Below are 24,756 nucleotides of genomic sequence, written 5' to 3'. Positions count from 1 at the left end.
CAAAGATTTGGCACGCGGGCCTGAGCGCTAACAGTAGCGAGCCGAACAACTTCTGCAAGCGCTGTTGGTTGATAGTAGTACTTGATACAAATGCACGGAGGAATTTTAATTGTTCCACATTCGAAAACTGGAAATTGAAAATCTTGGAAACTGAATTTTTAATAACTTGATTTAATTTTAAGTAAAAGCCTTGATGTAAACGTTTTAACTTTTAAGCCTAATTGCCTAAAGATCTATCAGCGGTTCGGCAGACGGCAGTATAACGAGGCATGGTTACGTGACTTATGGCCAATCGCGTTCCCCCATGATGACCAAACATTTTTGTACTTCTCTCGTTTTCTGAGATTTCTCTTTCGTTTCGGTTTCACTTTGAAATAAATACCAAATCAGAAAATAAATCTTGTCCGCAACTTTCATGAAACTCTTTCGATAGTCGATTTTGGAGTATTTGATTTAGGATTAGTTTGAATATTCACCGAAGAGGGCTGACGTTCTGAGTTCGTGTCTTTGATTGCTGTTCACATTGTACTGCGGAAACGAGTCCAGAAGTCCGAATTCTCGGCGCTTTCACGGAATCACAGTTTTTCATTTTGCAATTACAAAACTTTAGCGGTACTCTTCATTGGCCGCCTTTTACAGCTTTTCTCGGTTTCTCGTCTAGCAATATCTTGTGATTAATCGGATCCAGCAGTTAATAATTACGTGTGCAAAGATGGCGATCGGCCTGCAGAACGTGATGGGACTGTATCGCCAGCTCACTGAAGAATGGAACAAGCGTCCTATGGAGAAGAAGAAATGCGAAACACTGCTTAACAACCTGAAGGTTCGCTATGGCTTGATGGCATGCTGTTCTTTCTTAAATGTTGTTTCTTCAGTATTGGGCGTAGTAAATAAAGTTGGTATATTAACAGGTAGCCTTAACGGAACACCATTTTATCCCGACAACAGAGGGCGAAGCGTCCAAGCAAGAAATTATCTTGGCCAGTGAGTCTCCACAATGCAATATTAGCAGGGCTGTTTAGTGTTTAGTGTTTAGAAGATATAATGAGAGATCGGGCTTCCACGTTGCATTGGTACATGTGGAAGCATTTCACGCTCTCAGAGAAAATAATCTCGGCATTACTGGGCTGTGCGATTAATCTGTGATGTGTACAGCGTTTCCAGTGCTGATACATTATTTTTCCTCAAAATTCAAATACAAACTAGGGCCGTATTTCCACTTGCGCCGTCGTTTGCAATCGTGGATTGTAATGAACTATCCCGCGCAGAATAATTATGGTACTGTAATTATAATAGCTTTGTCCTGCTATATGTAATGCTTATGTGGGGTAGCGGAATTTCAAAAATTTTGCTCATTTTGGAGATGCACTGCATTATTTTCCTTATATGTATATTTGCTACTTATAGTATATTTTGCCTACAGGAGACGTACTGGAAATGGGCGCTCAGTTCGCTATTTTCGACAAGGATCTCAAAGGCTTCCAGCGGCACATTGACCAGTTGAAAGTTTACTACTACGATGTCAAGTGAGTCTGCAGTTGCAGTGCTTTGAGTTTTCTATTTTTATATGAAAATAATGTAATGAGAGATCGGGTTTTCACATTGCATTGGTACATGTGGAAGCATTTCACGCTCTCAAAGAAAATAATATCGGCATTACTGGGTTGTGCGATTAAACTGATATGTACAGCGTTTCCAATGCGGATACAGTATTTTGCTCAAATCAACCATGTATTATGTTTCTGTATTACAGAGGCGGGATTGCGGATTCCGCCATGATGAATCAGTTCCTGGGCTTGTATCTGCTGTCACTGTTGGCGGAGAATCGTCTGGGTGACTTCCACAGTGAAGTGGAGCTCATGTCGTTGGATACGATTGAGAAGGATCCCTATCTGCGCTTTCCCGTGCAGCTGGAACGCTGTCTCATGGAGGGCAGCTTCAGCAAGATCTTCGTGGCGCACAAGAACGTCCCAGCGCCCAGTTATGGGTATTTTATGGAGTTGCTTGCCAAGACAACCAGGTAAACTTAATTAGAATTTTGGGCGATCCATTCATTCGATTGGTTAATGTGCTGTCAGATAGAGTTAAGTTTGCCGTGAAACGTAAGCGTTTCAAATTGATGGGTTAATTTAACCACATTTTAGTCTTTTTGATACGGTATTTCGCTGCCACGTTTGTTGTTCGATGACTACCTCGTCCTAATACATTTGCTAATAAGTAATAGAAGCGTACTACAAACAGTACAAAGTAATAATAATACTTTGTCACTAATAATTATTACTACTTAAACTGGCGCTTTACAAGTAGGCGTCTCGCGGTATTGCAGCTTGTGTTGTACGGTAATTAAGGTCATCGAAAAATTAGTTTTTGGGACGTTTGTAGTTATTTGTTGCTGAAAATTCTTTCTTTTCCATTAGGGCAGAAATTGCTAAATGCCTAGGCCGTGCCTGTCCGGTCATCAGTGCGGAAACCGCCAGAAAGATGTTATTTCTGGACTCGGAAGCGGATCTGAAGAAATTTGCGGATGAGGTAAACATTTGTTCTGCAGTGAGGTGATTGGTATCAATCGATGCGAAATAACGAGCACTGCATTGTAAACAGAATAAATGGAAGAAACAAGGCACTTCGTTTGTATTTGACACCGAACGAAATTTGGTTATGGATGAACTGAATGTGGATGCTATGGATACCGATAGAGAAATCAATGTTGCTGATCATACTGCCCTTTCATATTCGGACGTTGCCGAAACGATGCTCAGCTATGCAAAGGAGTTGGAAAAGATTGTATAGATAAGTTGTCTGGACATCATACATACTTACACTGTTTTTTAACGCGAGGTCTGGGATTTGTTTTGTTAGCCTTTCTTTTCTTCAGTCATTCGAACTTAGAATTACTTGTTAGTTAGTTCGGACGAATAAAGTTGTGGGTTCTGAATTCAACTTCGAAAAGCAGCTGTTAACCATGTACTGGCGAAAATATGGTACAAATTAAAGTACCTACTTATTTGAAGCTGCTGTTTGTTATAAAATAAGCTGTTGTTATAATAATGTACGGGCACAAGATTTCGTAAATCGTAATATTCTATCCCATTTCCCTACTGGATCTAAATCCGTCCTTATTACGGTGTGCAGTATCTAAATTAAAGCGTACTTATTACGGTGTGAAAAAAAATGTATTAAAATTTGATGATGGTGCAGTATAATTATACTGATTTGTATTTCTACTTCTTTAAATACGTTACTTGCAGCCTAAAGTCAGAAATGTGTTGGCAAGCTACGTTATTTCCCAGCTGGATCTCGGCTGGAAATTGTTTGTGTTAATTCCATTTACGTTTGCTTTTCTCGCTTTTGTTCAGTGCTGAGTATCAGTAGATTGCTAAATTAGAAGCGAAAAGCGTACTTATTACGATGTTTGTATTAAAACTGATAATGGTGCAGTGTAACTACTAACTGTACTTCTACTGATTTTTATTTGTACTTCTGTGAATTAATCTTATAAGTTCTATGCTTGCAGCCTGAAGTCTGCGTTGTGTTCGCAAGTTACGTTAAGGAGTGCGTACTGAAACGGACCAGGCATCGTACGACGTTATTTTTATATTTAATCGATAAAAGCAGAATAAACAAAATTAATAAAAATAATAAGGAAATAACGGGCAATAGGACGAACATAACAATAACCGCAGACTGAGATGCACAGCACCCCGAGGAGAACTGGACACACATATAACAATCTGAAATGCAGCCAACAATTCGCATAAAAAACCTGTCCAACATTCCATTTTCGCCGTCGAAGGATGCAAGACACTTCAGTTATACCACAGATTCACAGAAAATCATTTTGAGCGTAGATCATCTCTTTGTACGTTTTGCGCTTTACAGGGTGCCGAGGCCCTTGAGACTCCGCCCGACCGGTGACACATTGCCGGCAAAATCCAGCGGCTCCGCTGAAGCAAAGCAGCACCAGTGGCCTAATTTACACTGCGGTGACTTAGACACCCGACGGTTCCGGCACTTTATCCTGAGATCTTTGGTTGGCATACATGTTCCGTCTGTGGCATTGGGATCGGCGTTAGGGACACAGGCCTGTCCGGCTGTGACCTGAGCGACCACCTGCGGTGTCTCCACCACCGGCGCCGCCTGCATACTCTCCTTCTCCGTGACGAATTTCTTACCGGGTTCCACATAACAGCACCAGGTACCAAATTCGCAGTCTTCCGAGGGACCGGCTTGCCGGTCAGTACAGTTGGCGTTGATGTCCCGTAAGGTCATGCACTGCCCGCGCAGCGCTTTGTTCTTGTTAGGAGCGCACGAGTCGGGAGTCTCCACGGTGGGTTCCACGACCACGGTGTCGGTAACCGGAGCGGGAGAGGTGTTGTCGCTTGTTGATTCACCAAAGCAGCACCACTGCCCGAAGGCGCAGTCCAGCGAGGGTGCGGCGCGTCGATCGATACAGTTGACGCTTAACTCGCGCATCTTCATACACTGACCATCGTGGACGGAGGAGTCGGTATTGGGTGTGCAGGACGGGAGCGGCGGTAGTTTGACTGCGTCGGTGGCGACAGTGATGTTGAAGCAGCAGAACTCGGAGCTGGCGCAGTCCGGTGACTTGCCCGATCGTCCCCCACGGCACACCGTGTTCAATTGACCTCGCTGAACACACATACCATCGTGAACGGTAGGGTCACTGTTCGGCGTGCAGGATTTCGTGGTCTGTTGGCGGTTGCCATCAGTATTGGGAGTGTCGGTGTTCTCGGTGCCCTTTGCATTAGGATTTTCAAAGCAGCACCAGCTGAGGCGCGGACAATCTGGTGACGGCGATGCGAACTTGTCGACGCAGTGCACGGAAAGTTCCCGGACGTTGAGACAGATTCCATTGTTGATGGTCGGCTCGCTGTTCGGTGTGCAGTGAGCAACTTGCAGGTTGATGTTGCTACCGTTGACAAAGTCGATTTTAACCCCGGTTGAGACTTTATTGCGATCGAAACAGCACTTCTCGTTTTGGGCACAGTTGAACGACCGGGCGAATGACTTGGTGCCGCACTGCGCCGTCAGCTGATCACTGGCCACGCACTTTCCATCTGTTACTGACGGGTCGGTTTCCGGTACACATTGCGATGCGGACTGCACGGACTGGACACTTCCGAAATCGAAACAGCAGAACTGATCGTCCGCACATCCGGTGGATTTAGCGAATCGCTTGGCGGCACACTGTGAGGGCAATTGGTCCTTGTTCAGACAGGTGCCGTTGGTGACGGAAGGATTTGTCATCGGACTGCATCCGCTGCCGGTAACGCCATCCGCGACCTTGTTGCGGTTGAAGCAGCACTTTTCGTTCGATGCGCAGTTGAAAGACCGGGCGAAGGATTTCGAGCCACATTGTTGGTTTAATTGGTTATTCGGTACGCAGGTTCCGTCCATAACGCTCGCGTCGGTTTCCGGCACGCACTGCGACGCCGCCGGTATCGACTCGACGTTGCCGAAATCGTAACAGCAGAATTGGTCATCCGCACATCCGGTTGATTTGGCAAAGCGTTTAGCACCGCACTGTGGCGCTAGTTGGTCTTTGTTTAAACAGGTACCATTGGTCACCGAAGGGTTGACACTGGGACTGCATCCTCCGACGGCGATCTTGGTTGCCTCGCGGTCAAAGCAGCACATTTGGCCGCTGCCGCAATTGGACGATTGGGAGAAGAAGCGCGATCCGCATTGACTGGACAGTTGATCCTTGTTGACACAGACTCCATTGGTGACCGTTGGGGCGGTTTGCGGAGAGCACTGACTGGACGAAGCCTGGTTAACCCCATCGAAACAGCAGAACTGGTTGGTATCGCAGTCTTTAGACTTGGAGAAGCGTTTGGCACTGCACTGCGCCGTCAGTTGGTTAGCGTTCAGGCAGGTACCGTTGGTGATTGCCGGCTCGGTGACGGGACTGCAGCTTCCAGTGGCCTTATCGGCGTTCTCGTTGCCAAAACAGCAGAACTGGTCGCTACCGCAGTCATCGGATTTGGAGAAGCGTTTGTCGCTGCTGCCGCACTGAGTGGTCAGTTGGTCGACATTGAGGCACGCACCGTTCATGACGGTCGGATCGGTGGACGGGCGGCATGTGCCGACTACCAGCTTCACCTTTACCGGTTGGGTATTACGATCGAAGCAGCAGACCTGACTGCTACCGCAGTTGAAGGATCGAGCAAACGATTTACCGCTGCACTGAGTGACCAGTTGGCTCTTATCCAGACAGGCACCGTCGGTGATGCTGGGATCTGTTTCCGGTGAACACTGGGCAGCTGATGTGGCGTCCACTTTCGTTGCTGTACGGTCAAAGCAGCATTTCTCGTTGCTGCCGCAATTTGAAGAGCGCGAGAATGTCTTGGATGCGCACTGGGCGGAGAGCTGAGCAGTTGCGATGCACTGACCACTGGCCGTCGGGTTGGTTTCCGGAATGCATTGCCCTCCAGACGAGGTTGAAGCCGCAGCATCAAAACAGCAGAACTGATCACTCGGGCAATTCTGAGACTTCGCGAAGCGCTTGTTGGAACACATCGGTGTTAGTTGGTTGCGTGTCAAACAAGCGCCATTTGTGACGGCAGGATTCGTAACTGGACTACATCCCGCGACGTTCTGCTTATCAGCTACCCGATCAAAACAACACATCTCTCTGTCGCCGCACTGGGATGAGCGGGAGAAGAATTTTGAACCGCATTGACTGTTCAGCTGGGTCTCGCTGACACACATGCCCTTTGAAGCAGGTTCGGTTTGCGGTGAGCACTGCGTCCCGCTCATGGCCTGTGAAAGGTCAAAACAGCAGAACTGACCGGCATCGCAGTCTTGTGACTTGGAGAAGGCTTTTCCGCGGCACTGACCCACTAGCTGGTTGACATCCAGACAACTGCCGTTATTGATTTGCGGTTCGGATTTGGGACTGCACCCGCGTCCGGCTATCTTGTTGTCTTCATTGCCGAAACAACAGAACTGGTCGTTGTTGCAGTTCTCGGATTTGGAGAAGCGCTTATCACTGGTGCCACATTGAGCCGTCAACTGATCGACGTTCAAGCACACGCCACTTGTGACCGATGGATCCGTTGATGGACTGCATGTGCCGGCTGGGAGCAGGAGAATCTTGTTAGAAGTACTGCTGCGGTCGAAACAGCACTTCTCGTTGATAGCACAATTAGCCGATCGGGCAAACGATTTCGATGCGCACTGCGCTGACAGCTGATTTGTCCCCACGCACTGACCATTGGTCACGCTGGCGTCGGTTTCTGGTACGCACTGTCCGCCCACGGATGTCGGCATATCAAAACAACAGAACTGATTGGTGGCACAGTTCTGCGATTTGGCAAAGCGTTTCGTGGAGCATTGCTGGACTAGCTGATTGGCATCCAAGCACGTGCCGTTGATCACGGATGACTCGGTGCTCGGACTACACCCGGCGGTGGTGACCTTGTTCTGTGCTACCGTTTCTGCTCGGGTAAAGCAGCAGAACTGATCGGCCTCGCAGTTCTCCGATTTCGACAGAGCTTGATTGGCACATGCGTTAGCCAGATCTTTCGCGTTGGTACATCGCCCTCCGACCACCGTGGGGTCACTGCTGGGGATGCACATGGCCCGCTGTTCTACTTGCAGCTGCTGTTCCTTGTCCGGTTCGGTCTGGAAGCAGCAGAACTGCTCCTTGGCACAGTTAACTGATTTTGAGAGACGCTGACCCTGACATTGGGTGTTGACCTTGTCCATGTTCAAGCAGAATCCGTTGGAGAATGGACTGCTCATCGGGATGCACAGCGGTGCGGAGCTGGCCACTTGTTCGCGGTTCGGACTGACTGTCAATGCTGGCTGCGCTGTTGTTGTTGTTGTCGCCAGTGCAACGATTTCGTTCGTGGAGGATGGCGCGTCGAAACAGCACCAACTAAAGCGCGGACAGTCTTCGGATGGCGATGCACGCTTTTCCAGGCAGTTCATTCGGAGATCGCGAACCTTCATGCATGTGCCGTTTGTTACTTCGGGCTGGCTGTTAGGACTGCAGCGTATACCGGAAACTGCCGGAGCGACCTGTAATTAGCGCATTCGTAAACCACATGGCACCAAATGTACGATATAATAGAATTTCAATAAAATACAATATTCTTATTGTACCTAGTACGGATATAAATGCAGTATGTATTTCACTGTAGTGTTAAGTTGGAATGATAAGTGCGCATTCGCCCCATAGTAGCAAGGTCACAACATTATAATTACCTGCAAGCCGGAAGTATCAGGGTCAGTTGAGATTTTGTCCTTCTTGTTGTTGCGATCAAAACAACATTTCTGACCAGTTGCGCAGTTGAAAGATCTGGCGAAAGAGCGGCCCGCACATTGTGCTGCCAGCTGTGATTCATCCAAGCAGACTCCATTGGTAATCGTTGGGTCGGTTTCCGGCGCACACTGGTTGGCAGTCTGAATGGACTCAGTGTTGCTGGTCGGAGTATAGCAGCAGACATTGTCGTCGGCGCAACCTTTAGACCGATCAAACTGTTTGCCGGCACAGCGTGCTGCGACACTGTTGGCCGGAATGCACGTACCACTGGTCACATCCGGATGATTGTTGGGACTGCATCCGGCACCGGACAGGGAACCCACCAAGGTTACCGTGGTGTTCTCTTGCGGTGGAGGCGGTGTGGGCGAGCCCAGGGTTGGTGAGCCGGTTGGCACGAAATCCGGCGGCGACTGCTTATTCTGCATATTGCGGTTGAAACAGCAGAATTCTTCGATCGGGCAGTTTTCTGATTTCGACAAGGACATTCCCTGACACTGGCTTTCAAGGAGTTCCAACGGCATACACTGACCATTGTTGATGGTAGTATCGCTGTTCGGTACGCACGGTGACCTTTGGTTGGTGCTCTCTTTTGTCTCAGCTGTGAAGCAGCAGAATTGCTGGGAATTACAGTTTGGTGATTTGGACAATCGTTTATTCTGGCACTGCGTGGTGATCTGGTCCAGGTTCAGGCATGTGCCCTCCTTCGTGTTGGGACTGCTGGTGGGTATGCAAGCGCTACCAGACTGCTGCATTTTAACGGTCGTTTTGTCGTCTTGACTGGCAAAACAGCAGAATTGATTGTCGGCGCAGTTGATGGACTTTGACAGCCGTTGCGTCCCGCATTTCTCCTTCAGATCCCGAATATTGGTGCACACTCCGTTGGTGACCTGCGGCTCCGAATTGGGACTGCAGCTGCCGGCGATCAGAGTCGGCACCTTCAAGCGGCTGACTGGGTTGGTAAAGCAGCAGAAATCCTGCTTGTCACAGTTGTCCGATTTGGCAAAAACCAGATCGGCGCATTTCGTGGCGAGCTCGGCCGAACTGGCACACGTGCCGTTGGTGACCGTTGGTTCCGTGATCGGTGTGCACGCAACGTCTGGTTCAGGATTGGCGAAGCAGCAGAACTGTTGGCGGCCACAGTCGTTGGATTTGGAGAAGCGCTGCCCCATACACTGAGTGGACAGTTGGTCGGGGTTCAAGCACAAGCCGTTGTGCACATCAGGGGCGCTGGCCGGTGTGCAAGTGCTCTGCACGGTTTCCTTCTGTCCGTCCAGACCCAGACGATTGAAACAGCACATTTGACCAATCTTGCAGTCGGTGGACCGGGAGAATGAACGGTCAGAGCATTGCTCACGCAGGCGTTCCTTCTCAACGCATGTGCCATTGTTGAGAGTCGGCTCCACAATAGGAGTGCATGAATGTGGTACTTCGATCTTGGGAGAGGATGATTCGAGGTGGCCTTTGAAGCAGCACCAGTGATCTGTGTAAATAAGAACGAATTTTGTTCAAAATTCATATTTATGTAACATTCATTCTCAGACAGTCTGCGTTAAATGATTACGTAGTAAAAATACCAGTAAATAAATAAACAATCGTAAATTATTTGTAAAGTTTGTGGTTCAAATAAATTTATTAATATGCCACTGATAAGTAATGACGCAATGTTACGCGCAGGTTAATTGTAAATTATGTCAATACCTTGCCGGCAGTCGCCTGATTTAGACACCCTGGCATTTTCACAGTCAGTCTGGAGATCGCCTTTCGCCACACACCAGCCATCGTGAACCGAGGTGTCGCTGCTAGGCGAGCACGTCTGTAAGGCAATCTGTTTCACGTTGTTTTCAAAACAGCAGAATTCATCAGGCGAACAGTCTCCCGATTTTGAAAAGGTCATCGATCCACATTTGTCCATGAGGTTACTGCGAGCCACGCATTTGCCGCTGGAAGCCGGGTCGCTCGATGGACGACACACACGAGTCTTGGGCGCAATAACGACATCCGGCAGCAGTCGGTCTCCTTCGAAGCAGCAGAACTGTTCACTGGAACATTGGGAGGATTTGGAAATGCGTAAATCGTTGCATTGGGAATGCAACTGTGATTTATCGACGCACATTCCATTTTTGACATCCGGTGCCGTGTTGGGCGAACACATCGCCGTGCCGGTTTCCAGTTTGTTGGCAATGTTTGACGCATCGAAGCAGCAGAACTGATCGTCGCTGCAGTTAACTGATTTTGAGAAGGCTTTGTTGTTCTTGCACTGCGTTGTGAGATCGCCTCGGTTTATGCAAGTACCGGTGTTGATCGTTGGCTGCGAGTTAGGTGTGCACTGCCCAGTAGACTTAGCAGCGGTGGGCGTATCAAAGCAACAGAACTGGTCAGGTGAGCACCCGGTAGACTTTGCGAATCGCTTGGTACCACACTGCGATGTTAGTTGATTCCTGTTGACGCAGACACCATTCGTGACATCCGGTTCTGTTGCTGGACTGCAACCTGCAGACGCTGTTCCCTTATCGGACGCTCCGTTGTCAAAACAACAGAACTGGTTGTCGTCGCAGTTGTCGGATTTCGAGAACCTTCCGTTAATACACTGTCCTGTCAGTTGATCCGGGTTCAGGCAAACGCCATCGATGACCGATTTGTCGGTATTAGGCACGCAATTACCACCGGAAACCGCCATATTTTTAACACTGGTGCGGTCAAAACAGCAGAACTGATCGGCACTAGAACTGCAGTTAGACGATTTGGAGAAGGCTTGATTTTTGCACTGTTTTGAAAGGTCGCCTTTGTTGACGCAGACGCCATTGTTAACGCTCGGTGCGGTAGACGGTGTGCATTGTACAGACGGCGGCGCAAAACAGCAGAACTGGTCGGCGGCGCAGTTGCTGGATTTGGCGAAGCGCTGCGACTCACACTGCGTTACTAGTTCGTTCTTGTTGCGGCACTGCCCATTGTGAATGTCGGGCTCGGTAACAGGCGTGCAGCCTCCAGTATTAGTGACCGACTGCTTGATCGACGTCAACGACTGATGACTCTGGAAGCAGCACATGGAATCCGTCGGGCAGTTGAAAGATCGAGCAAAGGTCATGCCGTTGCACTGAGTGGGTAGCAAGTCTTTGTTGACGCAGTTTCCATTGGTAATTCCCGGCTCAGTGGATGGGCTGCAAGTGGTGGCAGCAGGATTTGCAGTGGTCGTCCGTTAGAAAAGCAGCAAAACTGGTCTGAAATGTACAACGTAAAACGTCAGTAATGCATACATATAAGTTGTACTCGTATTTTGACAGTTGTAGCTCAATTCGTCATTACGCTAATTTGTGGTTTCATCGCACATTTATTTTAGTTCTATTTTATCTGACTCTAGCTAAACCATAAAAAAAATAAAACACAAAATAATAATAGCGATTAATAACTGAATTATACTTTTGAGGAAAGTTAGCTTCTGCTATTATCAGATTCTGTTAGTTGCTTTCTTACCTGGTGCGCAGTCACTGGAAGTGGACACTCGGCTTCCTTTGCAGGAATCTGACAGCTGGTCTTGATCCGCACACCAGCCATTTTTATTGCTCGGATCCATGACAGGCGAGCATTTTGTGGCGTCCTTGTTGCGGTTAACGACAACTGCGGGTTCTTGAGCAAAACAGCAAAATTCCCCATCTTGGCAGTCATTTGATTTTGAGAATCGTTTATCAGCACATTGGGCGGACAGCTGGAAAACATCCACGCAGGTGCCATCATTGATGCTGGGGTCAGTCAACGGTTTGCATCCACCGGTGGAAATCTTGATGTTGACTGGTTGATTGCTGAAGCAACAAAACTGACTGGCTGTGCAGTTGCTTGATTTGGATAATTTCGAATTTGCGCACTTTTCGGTCAACTGATTTCGTTCAACGCACGTGCCGGTCGCCTGTGGTTCACTGTTTGGTGTGCACTGGACGCTTTGCAGTGCGGCTTCTTTTTCGCTGTTCTCGGTACGGTGGAAACAGCAAAACTGTGATTGACCACACTGGTCGGATTTGGCGAAACTCTGGCCTTGACAGTTCATCGCCAACTGACCGGCCTCGAGGCAGAATCCGTTGGTAACGGAGGGGTCAGTTTTCGGTGAGCAGGCATTCTGTGATGACGCCAACTGGGGCAATCCTACTTGGGTCTTTTCGGCATCTCGTGTAAAGCAACAGAATTCGTTGTCTGCGCAGTCGTTCGACTTGGACGCCAAGTGATTTTTGCACTGTTGCGAGAGCTCCTTGAGATTCAGGCACACACCGTTGTGGATGTCTGGCTCACTCAGCGGGGTGCAGCCTTTAGTAACTGCAACTTTGTCTGGTTTTTGGGCGCTCTTTCCGGCTGTGGTTGGAGCGAAACAGCAAAACTGGCTGGTCGGGCAATCTGTGGACGATGTCGTCAGCATGTTTTGGCACTTCTTTGCAATATCTTTGAGGATTAAGCAAGTGCCGTTGGTTATTGTGGGATCGGTTGACGGACTGCAGGATTTCGTTCCTGACGGAGGCACTGCGCTCATATCGCGTTGATCGAAGCAGCAGAACTGGCCTTGCGCGCAATCGCTCGATTTTGCTGCTGGTTTGTTCACGCACTGGGTAGCCATCTCGCGGACGGTCATGCATGACCCGTTAACGGTTGGATCATTGGCCGGACTACAGCCGGTATCCATTCCCAGTTTGTTGAGGTTCAGCGCACTCTTGGTTCCAGATGGGGCGAAACAGCAAAATTGACCGGATGCGCAGTCTTTCGACGACGTGGTCAGCATATTGGCGCAGTTCTGGGCGATTTGTCGGAGGGTCATGCAGGCACCGTTTGTGATGGTGGGGTCGGTTGATGGACTGCATGACTGCAGAGCGGAAATCGGCGGTGATGTTGGTGATTGTGTGGGAGGCACTGGAGTGTTTGTGGCAGTATTTGGAGGTTGCGTAGTACTGGTTGGTGACTGAGGTGAAGGCGTGTTGGGGGGCAAAGGTGTGTTGGGCGTAAATGTAATTCCGGACGCCTGGTTACCGGTACCACTTGGCTGGTCAAAACAGCAGAACTGATCTGCAGCACAGTTACTGGATTTTGCGGTAAGTTTGTTAACGCACTGCAGCGATATGTCACGCAGATTCAGGCAGACACCATTCGTAACCGTCGGATCGGTGGAAGGAGTACACGTTGCAGGTGCGGGATTTCCTGCCGACTGCTTGTCAGTTGTTCGGTCAAAGCAGCACCACTGGTCTGTACCACAATCGTTTGATTTTGCCGTGAATTTATTGACGCATTGCTGTGAAACTTCGCGGATATTTAGGCAGACACCGTTCGTAATGGCTGGATCGCTTAATGGACTGCACGACGCCAAGCCGGCTAGAACGGACTTCTTGGATGCCGTTGAATCGCGTGAGAAACAGCAGAACTGATCGGATGCACACTGCACCGATTTGGAGGCCAGCTGACCTTGACACTGGGTCATCAGTTGACTGCGAGCTAGACAAACGCCGTTATTAATTGACGGGTCACTGTTCGGCGTGCATGGTGTTGCTGCGGGGCTCGGTTGCTCTTTCACATCCTGATTGGGCAGGTCAAAGCAGCAGAACTGATTCGCGCCGCAGTCGTTCGACTTGGACAGACGGCGGTTTCCGCATTGCTGACTGAGCTGAGTCAGTTCTACGCAAGCGCCGTTGGTGACCGATGGATCGGAATTTGGGCTGCAGCGACTGTTCACCTGGCTCAGAGAGGTCTCCTGGACGGTGATATTGCTAGCTTGCGGGAAGCAGCAGTACTGGTCACCACGGCACTGAACGGATTTGGCAAACCGGTTACCACCGCATGCAGTGGTCAGTTGGACGCGGTTGAGGCATACTCCATTCGTCACAGTGGGATCGGTCATGGGTGTGCAGCTTCCCGACGGCATCTGTTTGACCTTTGATTCGTTCGCGTCCAAATCGAAGCAACAGAACTGGTTGGGACCACACTGTTTCGAGCGGGCCATGCGACGGGCTTGGCAGCGGTCCACCAGTTGACCTTTGTCCACACATTCGCCGGAACCGGTGGGATCGGAGTCTGGTACGCAGAGTTCACGAGGACGATTCATAACTTCGACTATGAGCTTGTTAGGTCGTCGGAAGCAGCAAAACTGTCCTCGTTCACAGTCGCCAGATTTGGAGAAAGCGCCACCAGCACACTCAGCAGTCAGTTGGTTGGGCGCCAAACACACGCCGTTTATTACTTCTGGATTCGAAGAAGGTCGGCAATTATGGACGTCAACGGAGACCTTCTTGACCTCTTGAATTACTGGCGCAGCTGTCGGCTACAATAGCAGTAGTATATTTAGACATGCGCGCTTCTGCGTCACGCCGTAGATTAAAAAAACATGCATTTTCAACTAACCTGAGCCTCTTGTGGACGATTGAAGCAGCAGAATTGTCCGTTGTCACAGTCGCTGGATTTCGACAAGAATCCTCCCGAACAGTTGGAAGAAAACTGGTTGGCATTCAAGCAGAATCCGTTGCTTACGTCAGGATTGGTTGCCGGTCGACAGGCGGAGCCGCTGTCCGGCTTTATTTTTTTAACTTCTTGCGGTTGTGTCACCTGGGCCGCGCTGGCCTAAATAAAACAATGACTACAGTATGACCGCAACACGGAGTAAAGTTATGAATTATTGCGCAAATTGCGGATAAAGTCATAAATTACTGCACAAATTACTTACCTGGAAACAACAGAACTGATTCATTCCACAGTCGGCCGATTTGGACAGTCGTCCGCCTTGACACGAAGTGGTCAGTTGGTTGAGAGTGAGACAAGTGCCATCTTTCACGCTTGGTTCACTGGCCGGAGTACACTTGCCACCGGAAGATATCTTTTCTGCTTCATCGGGTGATGGCAAAGAGAAACAGCAGAATTGAGTGCCAGGACAGTCGTTTGACTTGGCAAACCTCTGCCCAGTGCAGGAGGCGATAAGCATGCTGCGATCGGTGCACTTTCCATCGTGGATGCTGGGCTCCGTTAAAGGTGTGCAGGTGGCGCTCTGGATAACTTGTTTTGTTGGTGGTGATGGTGGCTGTTGGATAGCGTTCGGATTGAAACAACAAAACTGGCTTTGACCGCAGTCGGCAGACTGCGACAACCGTTGACCTCGGCACTGGTTAACCACCATCGATTGGTCCACGCAGACACCGCCGTTAACAAGCTGTGGTTGGCTGCGCGGTGTGCATTGCCCATTTTCACCTGCTTTGTTCCCTACATCAGCCGTTGATACTGCGTTGAAACAGCAGAATTGGTTAGATGGGCAACTGGAAGATTTTGCAAACGTCTTGGAACGACAGCGGGTGCTAAGCTGATTCAGCTCGGCACAGAAACCGTCATGAATGTCCGGCTGGGTATTGGGCGTGCATGACGTAACCGAAATTTCCTGTTTCGGCGCTGTAATAATTTGAGGTTGAGTGGAAAAGCAGCAGAACTGGTTCTGAGGACAATTATCGGATTTGGACAATCGCATTCCGCGACACTGGGATGTTAATAAGTTGGTCGCAACACAGCGGCCGTTGGTAATTTCGGGGGCACTCTTGGGACTACAGGATTCCGAAGAACCGAGCCGGTTTTGGTCGTTGGCTTGTTTGTTGGTGTCCGAGTTGAAGCAGCAAAACTGCTGAGCAGCACAGTCGGCAGATTTTGAAAAGGTCATGCCGCGGCATCGACTAGTCAGTTGGTCAAAGGCGATACACGCGCCGTTGTTAATTAGGGGTTGGGTGTTTGGTGTACACGAGGCTGCTGGAACTTCCTTTTCAGTCGGACGGTTAAAGCAGCAGAACTCATTGACGCTGCATGCGCTTGATTTGGCAAACACCATTCCGACACAATGGGTTTGCAATCGGTTAGCTACAGTGCAGATGCCGTTGGTTACCGACGGTGACGTTGAAGGCGAGCAGAGTTTCACACCGAATGGAGTCTCCTTCGGCGGAGCCACGATGACGTTATTTTGATCTGGCTGATTCACGAATGTTTCTTTGGGTGATGTGACCTTCGCTTGATCTGGTGACCCTTCGCTTGGTGTAACGAAACAGCACAGCTCGGACTTCTGGCAAGAGTCGGACCGGGAGATGCGCTGTGCACGACACCGGCTGGCGAGCAGTGAAGTGTGCACACAAGCGCCATTCGTCACCGATGGTTCGGTCACCGGTGTACAACCTCCAGTCTGTGGTAAGGATTCCCGTTGTGGTGGAGGGTTTGATCCGTCAACAGACTGAGCATCGACAAAGCAGCAGAAATGTTCGCTGGACGGACAGTTCAGTGATTTGGCAATGCGCTGACCTCTGCAGTCAGAGGTCAGCCGTTTAACGTTGACGCAGCGTCCATTTGACACCCAGGGCGCGGTTTGTGGACTACAACCGCCCACGCTGTTCAGACTGGTTAGCAGCACCTTGTTGGTCATGTTGCTATAAACCGGGTAGCCTGTCGACGGGAAACAGCAGTATTCATTGTAACCGCAATCAAGGGATAGCGCGAGTTGGTTAGTGAAGCATTGTTGGGACACAAGGGCGTTATTGACACATTTACCCACAATCACACTCGTGGAACCTTGCGGTTTGCACGCCTTACCACTGCTATACGGGGTGGTTGTCAACACCGTTGCTGGTGTCGTTGTTCGGGTTGTGGTCGGCGTTGTGTAGGTGGTGGTCGTAGGCGTTGTGGTGGTAGAGGTGGTAGTTGTGGGTGTGGTGGTCGTTCGCGTCGTCGTCGGCGTTGTAGTGGACGTGGTCGTCGTGGATGTAGTTGTTGTTGGTGTGGTTGTCCGGGTTGTTGTTGTGCTAGTGGTGGTTGTAGTTGTGGGCGTTGTTGTTGTGGTGGTGGTAGTGGGCGTGGTCGTGCTAGTCGTCGTTGTAGGTCTGGTGGTCGTTGTAGTGGGCGTTGTGGTGCTAGTGCTGGTCGTGCTAGTGCCCGGCATGAAGCAGCAGAATTCACCGCTGAGACAGTCACTGGACGCTGACATTTGCTGGTTGCTGCAGTACTGCGACATTGCCGAGCTGCTCCAACAAGTACCTTGAGCGCCGGGATTTCCATCGGGTACGCAAGTGTTTCCGCTTCCGTTACCACTGGCGACGGTCGACGATGATGTCGACTGGGTGGTAGTGGTGCCGGTTGAAGCCGTGCCCGTCGAAGTGATCAAAGGTGTTACGGACGTTTGGGTGGTATATGGACTTGTGGGTCCAGTGCTGATGGTGGATACGGTAGACTGGGTGCTAAAGGTTTCTCCGCTGGGATTGAAGCAACACAGTTGACTCAGCGAACAGTCCAATGACCACGAGATATCGTTCCCATCGCACTGCACGGAGATGTCGGAGCTCTCCACGCACAGACCATTCATAGTGGGATTGATGTCCGGGGTGCAGGTGCCGGTGGGAGGTGTTGGTCGAGTTGGTGGTACAACGGGATTACTGAAACAGCAGTACTCATACAAACCACAGTTGAGTGACGGTGCGGCTTGTTTCCCTGCACATCCACTGGCTAAATTGAACACGGACAGACAGTTTCCGTTGGTAACGTTAGGGTAACCCTGGGGTGAACAGAATCCGGGTGTTGGGGTAGGGGTAACGGTTACGCTGGTTACCCCTGTGACTCCAGTTATGCCGGTCACCCCTGTTACGCCGGTCACTCCTGTTACGCTGGTCACTCCTGTTACGCCAGTTACATCGGTTACTCCCGTAACGCTAGTAACAGTTACACCCGTAGCTTGGGTAGGCTGGTAAGCAGCTGTGGTGGTACCCGAATTAGGCACCGTTCCTAAAAAAATAACAAAAGGCATTGGTAGTTTGGTAGCAAGCAGAATATATTGCAAAAATTGGGAGATGAAGCTGTACCGCTGCTCGGTGTTGTGCCGGTAGATGGTGTATTTGTTGACCCTGATGATGGTGTCGTAACTCCGGTCGAAGTGGGCGTCGATCCTCCGCCACCAGGTGTTGACGGTGACGTGGTGCTACCAGGTATAACGGTGTTTCCTTGAGTTTCGATCAGGTAGCAGCACAGTTGACCACTATCGCACTGCAGGGACGTGCCGACTTCGTGGGCGGCACATTCCGTCGGCAGCAGCGAGGTTTCTGTGCACATGCCGTTTGTGATCGTGGGCATTAGTTCTGGCGTGCACGTACCGCCGCCACCCGACACGTATGTTAATGGTGGCGCTACTGGATTGGAGAAGCAACAGTATTCTCCGTTACTGCAGTTCAGAGACGGGGAGGCTTGCATGCCGGCGCATTGCGGGTTCAGATTCCAAATCGACACACATTTGCCGGTAACTGGCAAGTTGCGGTACATCTGCGGAGCGCAGGCCTGTCCCGTAGTTGAACTGGTGGTGGTGCTTCCTACAACAACACATGGTTCGAAAACGAATTTTCTCTTGCAAAATTGTTATGAATTTCCTGTAATAAGCAACTGCACATTTGTACAATTACTGCCACATAACTATCCGAGGCTATTATTTTAACCGCATATTTAATTACGCACTGAGTTATTTCTGATGGCAATAACCGTACAGTAAAAATATTTTATGACTAGCACGCAGACTTAAGGTATTCATACTTCGTATTACACATTTCCTTAATCAGAAAGCCGACTGTCTGCATGTCTGATTAGGCAGACATAAAAATCCCATTTATTTTGTTTTGTCTCATAGAAAATGAATTTAACCGGATGCCCGTGTCAGCATCAGCGGAAGTGTTAACAATAGCACGGATGCGGCAGACTTTCCTCACGTAGCGGCACATGCATGCTGAGAACGATCAAGCCCTCTTAATACTAATTGCGTTCGTATGGTTGCGGTCTATTGTAACTCTGGCCACGTGGATATAGCAGAAGTGCGCTACCGCCGAGATAGGTCTGCCACAACAATGCACTGAAGAAGCAGGTCTTTAGCATGCGATTGTGACCGGCAGCGATAAAAAATCTGCTTTCGTACTGTACTCGCTAACCGCTGATACCGTGCGTACAGTACACTCATGCATGTGCCGGTAGATGGACAGTCAGCAGACAATGACCTTTAGAAAAAGCAGACTGACAGCCGATTAAGATTTCGAACGGTAGATTTTTTTAACTACTTACTCTCGCTCTCGCGCATTTTTATTTATTTTAAATTACCTGTTGATGACGTTCCCGTTGGCGTAACGGTATACGGAGTCACCGTGCTCGGTGTGTTTGTGGCCACTGTTCCCGTTGCTCCCGTAGTTCCCGACGACGGTGTCGTGTAAATAGTGTAAGATGTAGATCCTGCATTATCATACTAATTGTAAGCGTTCGCTGACATAATATCCGAAAGACTGTAATAACAATTTACCTAAGGTCATGGTTGTCGGCGTCGCCACAGTAGTTAAATCCGGTAGACCGGTGCCCGAGTAACAACAATACTGTGTCGTTGCACAGTTGGGTGACGTCGAGGCTTCGATACCTGCGCATCGCGATGATAACTGATTATTGTCTACACAGAACCCGTTGTTGACGGCCCGATTCGAATCCGGAGTGCAAGAGCCAGGCGCGATGGTTGCCGGGATCTGGCCCATATCAACAGGGCCATTGCCATGCGAATAACAACAATACTGGCTAAAACCGCAGTCCAGGGAATAATCGATTTGGATTCCCTTGCATTGTGATGCAATCTGAGTGCGATGCACACAAGTTCCGTTCGGCAGACCTGCAACAGTTTCACTTTTCATGCTTCATAGTTCTCACAGAACAAAATTTTTTGAAAAAACTATAACTGCAATCTAGCATATATTTCAGGATTTCAGATTTTTAACGACATTTTCTCGTTAAATGCGTACCCGAAGGCGGTCGTCCCGGTCGGCAAATGACCACAGGAGCCGCTGTGCTTCCACCCTGCCCGCTGGACGAAGTGGTGGCTATTCCTGACGGCGTAGTAGTCTGGCCTCCGATCGGACCGGTAGTCGGGGTAGTCTGCCCACCAATCGGACCACTCGTTCCCGTTGCACCTCCGGCACCCGTCGAGCCGCTTCCACTTCCGGCTGTTGTTGTTGTTGTCACCCCCGGTCGTGGTGTGGTTGTTGATGCCGGTCCCGTTACCACGGCAGGTGTGGTGGTCGTTGTCGTCGTTGGAGCACGAGTGGTCGTGGTGGTGCTCGTTGTCGGCACTGTTGCCGGCATAATGAAACAGCACAATTGGGTGGCCTGGCAATTCAGCGATGTGGACACCAGCATTCCTGGGCATTGTCTGGCGATGCTATTCGATTCCACGCAAGCACCATTGGCGATAACCGGATTACTAGCCGGTGAACATGAGCCGGCCGGTAAATTGAGCCCACCGTTCGGTGAATCGGCGACAAAACAGCAGTACTGATTATTCTGGCAGTCAATCGACGGGGAAATCTGTTTGCCCTTACAGCTCTGGGCGATCTGGGAGGATGGTGTGCAGACGCCGTTGGTGATGGTCGGATAGCTGCCCGGACTGCACAGGCGCGTATTACTGGCCGTGGATGTGGAACTACTGGTCGTGGTGCCCATTGTCATAACGGTGTAGTAATTATTATAGCTACTGGAACCGACAGCCTGCTTAGATGTGGTATCACTGTAACAGCAGCTTTCACCGGGATTACAATTGGTGGATGTGGACATTTTCGCACTGCACCGATTGGACACTTCCGACGCCGCCACGCAAATTCCGTCGGGAATATTCGTATTGGCATCCGGAATACAGAATCGGTCAACCAGATCGCCGTTCTCCGCTGTCTGGCCCAGCGCCGACAAGCGTGAAATGGGCGGAGTGGTAACGGCCGCCGTGGGCGGGGCGCTGGTGGTAACCACATTGTCCGGGTTGTAACAGCACAGCTCTTTACCGGAACAATCCAGAGAAATACCCTGTTGCAAATTTTTACACTTTCGTTGAATCTGATTCCGCAGCACGCACACGCCCTGTACATTGGGCAGGTTTTCCGGGTTGCAGTCTTTCGGTTTCGCTGAGATGGCGGCCGGCACGGGATTCGGTTTGGCGGCCTCTTTGTTGGCGGTGTTGCTGGGCGCTGGTGGCTGCTTGTTGTTCTGCTTCGTGTTGGCACCGTTGGATCCAGTGCCGTACGATGTCGATGAGCCTTGATTTTGCGATTGATAGCTGTTGGCTTGGTTGCCTTGGGCATAATTATTTCCGCCGCTATTGCCCCATCCGTTCATACCGTTGTTGCCGTAACCTCCGCTGTTGTACGAATCGCCACCTCCGTAGCCACCGTATCCGCTCATGGGATTTGATCCGAATACGGAGGGCATGTAGCTGCCTCCACCGCCCAACGCGGGAGGTTCGGGAGGCAGAGGCGCTCCAGGAAGATCTGCAAAAAGAATTCCAAGATGTACAACTTTAGACATTCTGCGCTGTAGTCCGATCGATTTCTTAAAGTATATCTTGCATGTTTTTTATAAATTTTTAATAATTTGTGCTTAGTGTCGAATCAAATGAATCAAACGGTCTGGTTGATATCACAATATTATGAATTTGTGTTGCGACGGATTCGAGCGTCAAATGCTGGCTTAGTCAGTTTGTAGTGGTAATATTTATAAACTATATTCAGATACAAGCCGGAGGAGAACTTCTTTAACAGTACTCAGGATTTGTTTTGACTTTACACGGGTTTAACTTGATACAGACTCCGAACGTTGATGATTTATAAAATTGTAATACTGTATACGAGTACTGCTATTTTGTAAAATGCCCATTAATTAACACGTAATTTGTAGCATAACGCGCTGTCGTGTACTAGTAGGCCTTAAACCGTGATAACTACTGCAGATAGTAGCTTATTCAAAACTAAACCAAATTCACCGGTTTATGAAATACATTCATTAGAACATACTTTTTGTCGTTTACTAATGTATCGTTATTAGTTATCGTTAAATATTTTCAGTGCAATTATTTATTGCACTGTATGCATTGCAGTGTTTAGTAGCATGATACTTGAGTCACCGATGATTTTCATTGTACTTACCATATTTAGCGGAACGTCATCGTTATCATTTGTCAATTAGAGGTTCGCTTAACAAAACGCCAACAAAATTATAATATAGTACTTGTCTAATTTAATATTCTTTTGTAAGTAAATAACAGGCCATATTCGCATATTCATATTCTGTATGTATTTTATTAGCAGTAGTGGACGTCTGCTACATCGGAAGTCAAAATTGCATATTTTGCAGGACAACCTACGAAGTTCAAGTTCAACAACCGTGTGGTCTGCCAATCATTTTCAAAGCAGTTAGGCTTCTGCCGACTGGTTCACCTACTTTTTATTCTCTCAGAATTACGTTTTTGAAAGCTATCATAATGTATTTCTCATCTCCTGTTAATAGACTGTAGAAAGAGTTGAAGATAGAATAGACAGATAGTTTGGACTCTTGATATTTGTAAAATCGTAGATGCTTCTTCTACGTTTGTACTTATTTTGAATAGATTTCTATCCAAGCCATTACTTAATATAATTTAATGTACCAAAGCTTCTGTCGAGAAAAAACTCAAATTTCGAGATCTCTTACCGGTTACCCTACATTAAAACCGAAAAGCGTACGTTCTAATTGTTCAGAACTATTTTGTGAAAATGTTAGTGGAAATGTCTTTTTGTATTTGAAGCCATCTGGTGTAGAAATTTGGTTAAAACTGTAGCGCAAAAAAATTCGCGGAAAGAGTTTACTCAGTGTAGCATATGTGCGATAAAATAATTACCATGAAATACGATTATTAATACACGGGCATTAATTGATTTAAACTGATCACTATGGGGTAAACAAACAAACTAATTGAATGTTTAATCGCAAGTAGGACTTACTAAAATTCATTTGATCCGTATTAGGATAATTCATAAAGGGATTTGCTGCCACTGAGCTCTTATATCCTGTGGATATGCCGGGATCACCGTATGAGCGGTCACTCCGCATCGGACCGCCATTATTCCCAATCTGAAAACCAAGTTGCCCTGCTGCCCTCCCATACCATTGGATAAGGATAGCAGACAGTATTGTCAGTGACCCTGTCCGACCGGCCATTATGAGGACGCGGTCCCGCGGCAGCCGTATTATCCGGACGAAATTGGACTGATGTTACCGGTGTAACCTTAAGTGTCCAAGCGGTAATCAAGGTCGACAGAAGCACTTAAGAGTGCCGAATGCACGCGGCGGCTCCGATGCGAGAGATCAGTTGTCAAGAAACGAGACCTTCTACGAGAAAATTAGAAAACGTAAAAATTTCGTGAAAAAGACATATTGATGGTAATAATAACAAAATGGATGATCATGAGAATACTGGCTACCGGCTAGTGTATTGATGGTAGCGATGAATGCGAAGAGACTAACGAGCCACCACGACGTAGTCAGTCCGAAAAGGAAGTAAATGACACTTGTGTATTGAACGAATCATGTTTCACGCCCGAGGACGATGATCTAAAGTTCATGTACGAGCGGCAAAAAATAACAACTTTTGCTACATAGATATATGTCACTTCTTTGCTGGCATCTTCGCCGTGATGCAGACACCGAGGATTTCTTAAAGGTGTTTTAAGTGGGCAAATCAAAAAAGTGCACTGAAAGAAGTTAAAGTATGTACGGATTTATAACTTCTCGATCCATATAATAGGTAGATCAACAGTCATTCAGTACCCAGATTTCGTTTCTGTTACGCTGCTGTTTTGTTAAACCCTATTTCAGCGATAATAATGTTAATGATCCTACTATCTGCAGCATCCCTTCCTTATCGCTTTGATTACTAAAGGAATGAATTATCGTTAAGTATGGCGCGGACGTCCACCTAATAGTAGCTAACGATCGTCTCCGTATCCACATATCGGCGAAACTGTGATCACATGTCGATTCAGTGTATTTTAACAAAATAATTACAATTATTTTGCTTTCTGTGAATGCACATTTTTAATTGGTCTTAATGAAATGCGTTATTGTGCATTAGGTCAAAACCAGTACGTATTGTACGTGTGGACCATATCGATGCGATTCACAACTTGCTTGAGCTGGTTCAGTAGTCACGGTACTACTCTGTAGAGCGGCGTATTACACCATAACCTTTTGATGAAATTTTAATATGACGTTAATTTATGCATAATTGACTCATGATTGGCGTTCGACCTTGAAGCTTTTTCCACTGCCGCTCGGCTATTTCGCGTTCCGGCACACGTTTTTGTTATGCATTTGTGGTTTTTGTTTATAGATTACACCATCAAACCTGACTGGAACATGTAGGTCAAGAGGCGGCTGGATTGGTTTGCATAAACGGTTGCATGTCAGTCACGCTCGGATCCACTTTGTAATGCGTAAAACGGTAGCAACCCTTGAACTTGCTTTGCTTTCGGAGTGTCATGCTCATCATTGCATACACTGATTTGTCCGTTACGCTGTCGTTATCAGTTACATAAACCCTTGATGCAATCCATGGTAACCTTTAATTATAGTCACAGCGAACCGCCATAACCGGATACCATCCACAAGCAGTGGCACGATGA

At 48.4% G+C, this 24,756-nt stretch overlaps 3 protein-coding genes across 3 annotated transcripts; 1 reads left to right on the top strand and 2 right to left on the bottom strand.

Annotated features, from left to right (window-relative positions):
* Nucleotides 1-354: 354 nt before the first annotated feature.
* LOC129587766 (26S proteasome non-ATPase regulatory subunit 8-like) lies at nt 355-3,075 on the top strand. The gene is made up of 6 exons (XM_055481664.1): nt 355-823; nt 912-984; nt 1,424-1,526; nt 1,754-2,020; nt 2,418-2,529; nt 2,602-3,075. The coding sequence occupies exons 1-6, from the start codon at nt 713-715 to the stop codon at nt 2,788-2,790; spliced, it is 855 nt and encodes a 284-aa protein (XP_055337639.1). The 5' UTR covers nt 355-712; the 3' UTR covers nt 2,791-3,075.
* A 517-nt stretch (nt 3,076-3,592) lies between these two features.
* On the bottom strand, nt 3,593-11,375 carry LOC129587838 (uncharacterized). The gene is made up of 3 exons (XM_055481777.1): nt 9,989-11,375; nt 8,233-9,770; nt 3,593-8,046 (listed from the first exon to the last, which is right to left on the bottom strand). The coding sequence occupies exons 1-3, from the start codon at nt 11,373-11,375 to the stop codon at nt 3,874-3,876; spliced, it is 7,098 nt and encodes a 2,365-aa protein (XP_055337752.1). The 3' UTR covers nt 3,593-3,873.
* LOC129587837 (mucin-5AC-like) lies at nt 11,372-23,567 on the bottom strand. Its single transcript, XM_055481776.1, has 10 exons — nt 23,077-23,567; nt 20,077-21,588; nt 19,593-19,946; nt 19,397-19,525; nt 18,124-18,624; nt 16,865-18,046; nt 14,976-16,717; nt 14,657-14,872; nt 11,762-14,576; nt 11,372-11,508 (listed from the first exon to the last, which is right to left on the bottom strand). Exons 1-10 carry the CDS (start codon nt 23,291-23,293, stop codon nt 11,372-11,374), a joined length of 8,805 nt encoding a protein of 2,934 aa, XP_055337751.1. The 5' UTR covers nt 23,294-23,567.
* Nucleotides 23,568-24,756: the final 1,189 nt, after the last annotated feature.

The sequence above is a fragment of the Paramacrobiotus metropolitanus genome, unplaced genomic scaffold (assembly GCF_019649055.1).
Source record: "Paramacrobiotus metropolitanus isolate TYO unplaced genomic scaffold, Prichtersi_v1.0 Parri_scaffold0000026, whole genome shotgun sequence".
NCBI classification, from domain to species: domain Eukaryota; kingdom Metazoa; phylum Tardigrada; class Eutardigrada; order Parachela; family Macrobiotidae; genus Paramacrobiotus; species Paramacrobiotus metropolitanus.
The sequence above is the reverse complement of the archived record's forward strand: the minus strand, read 5'-3'. Positions and strand labels throughout refer to the sequence as shown.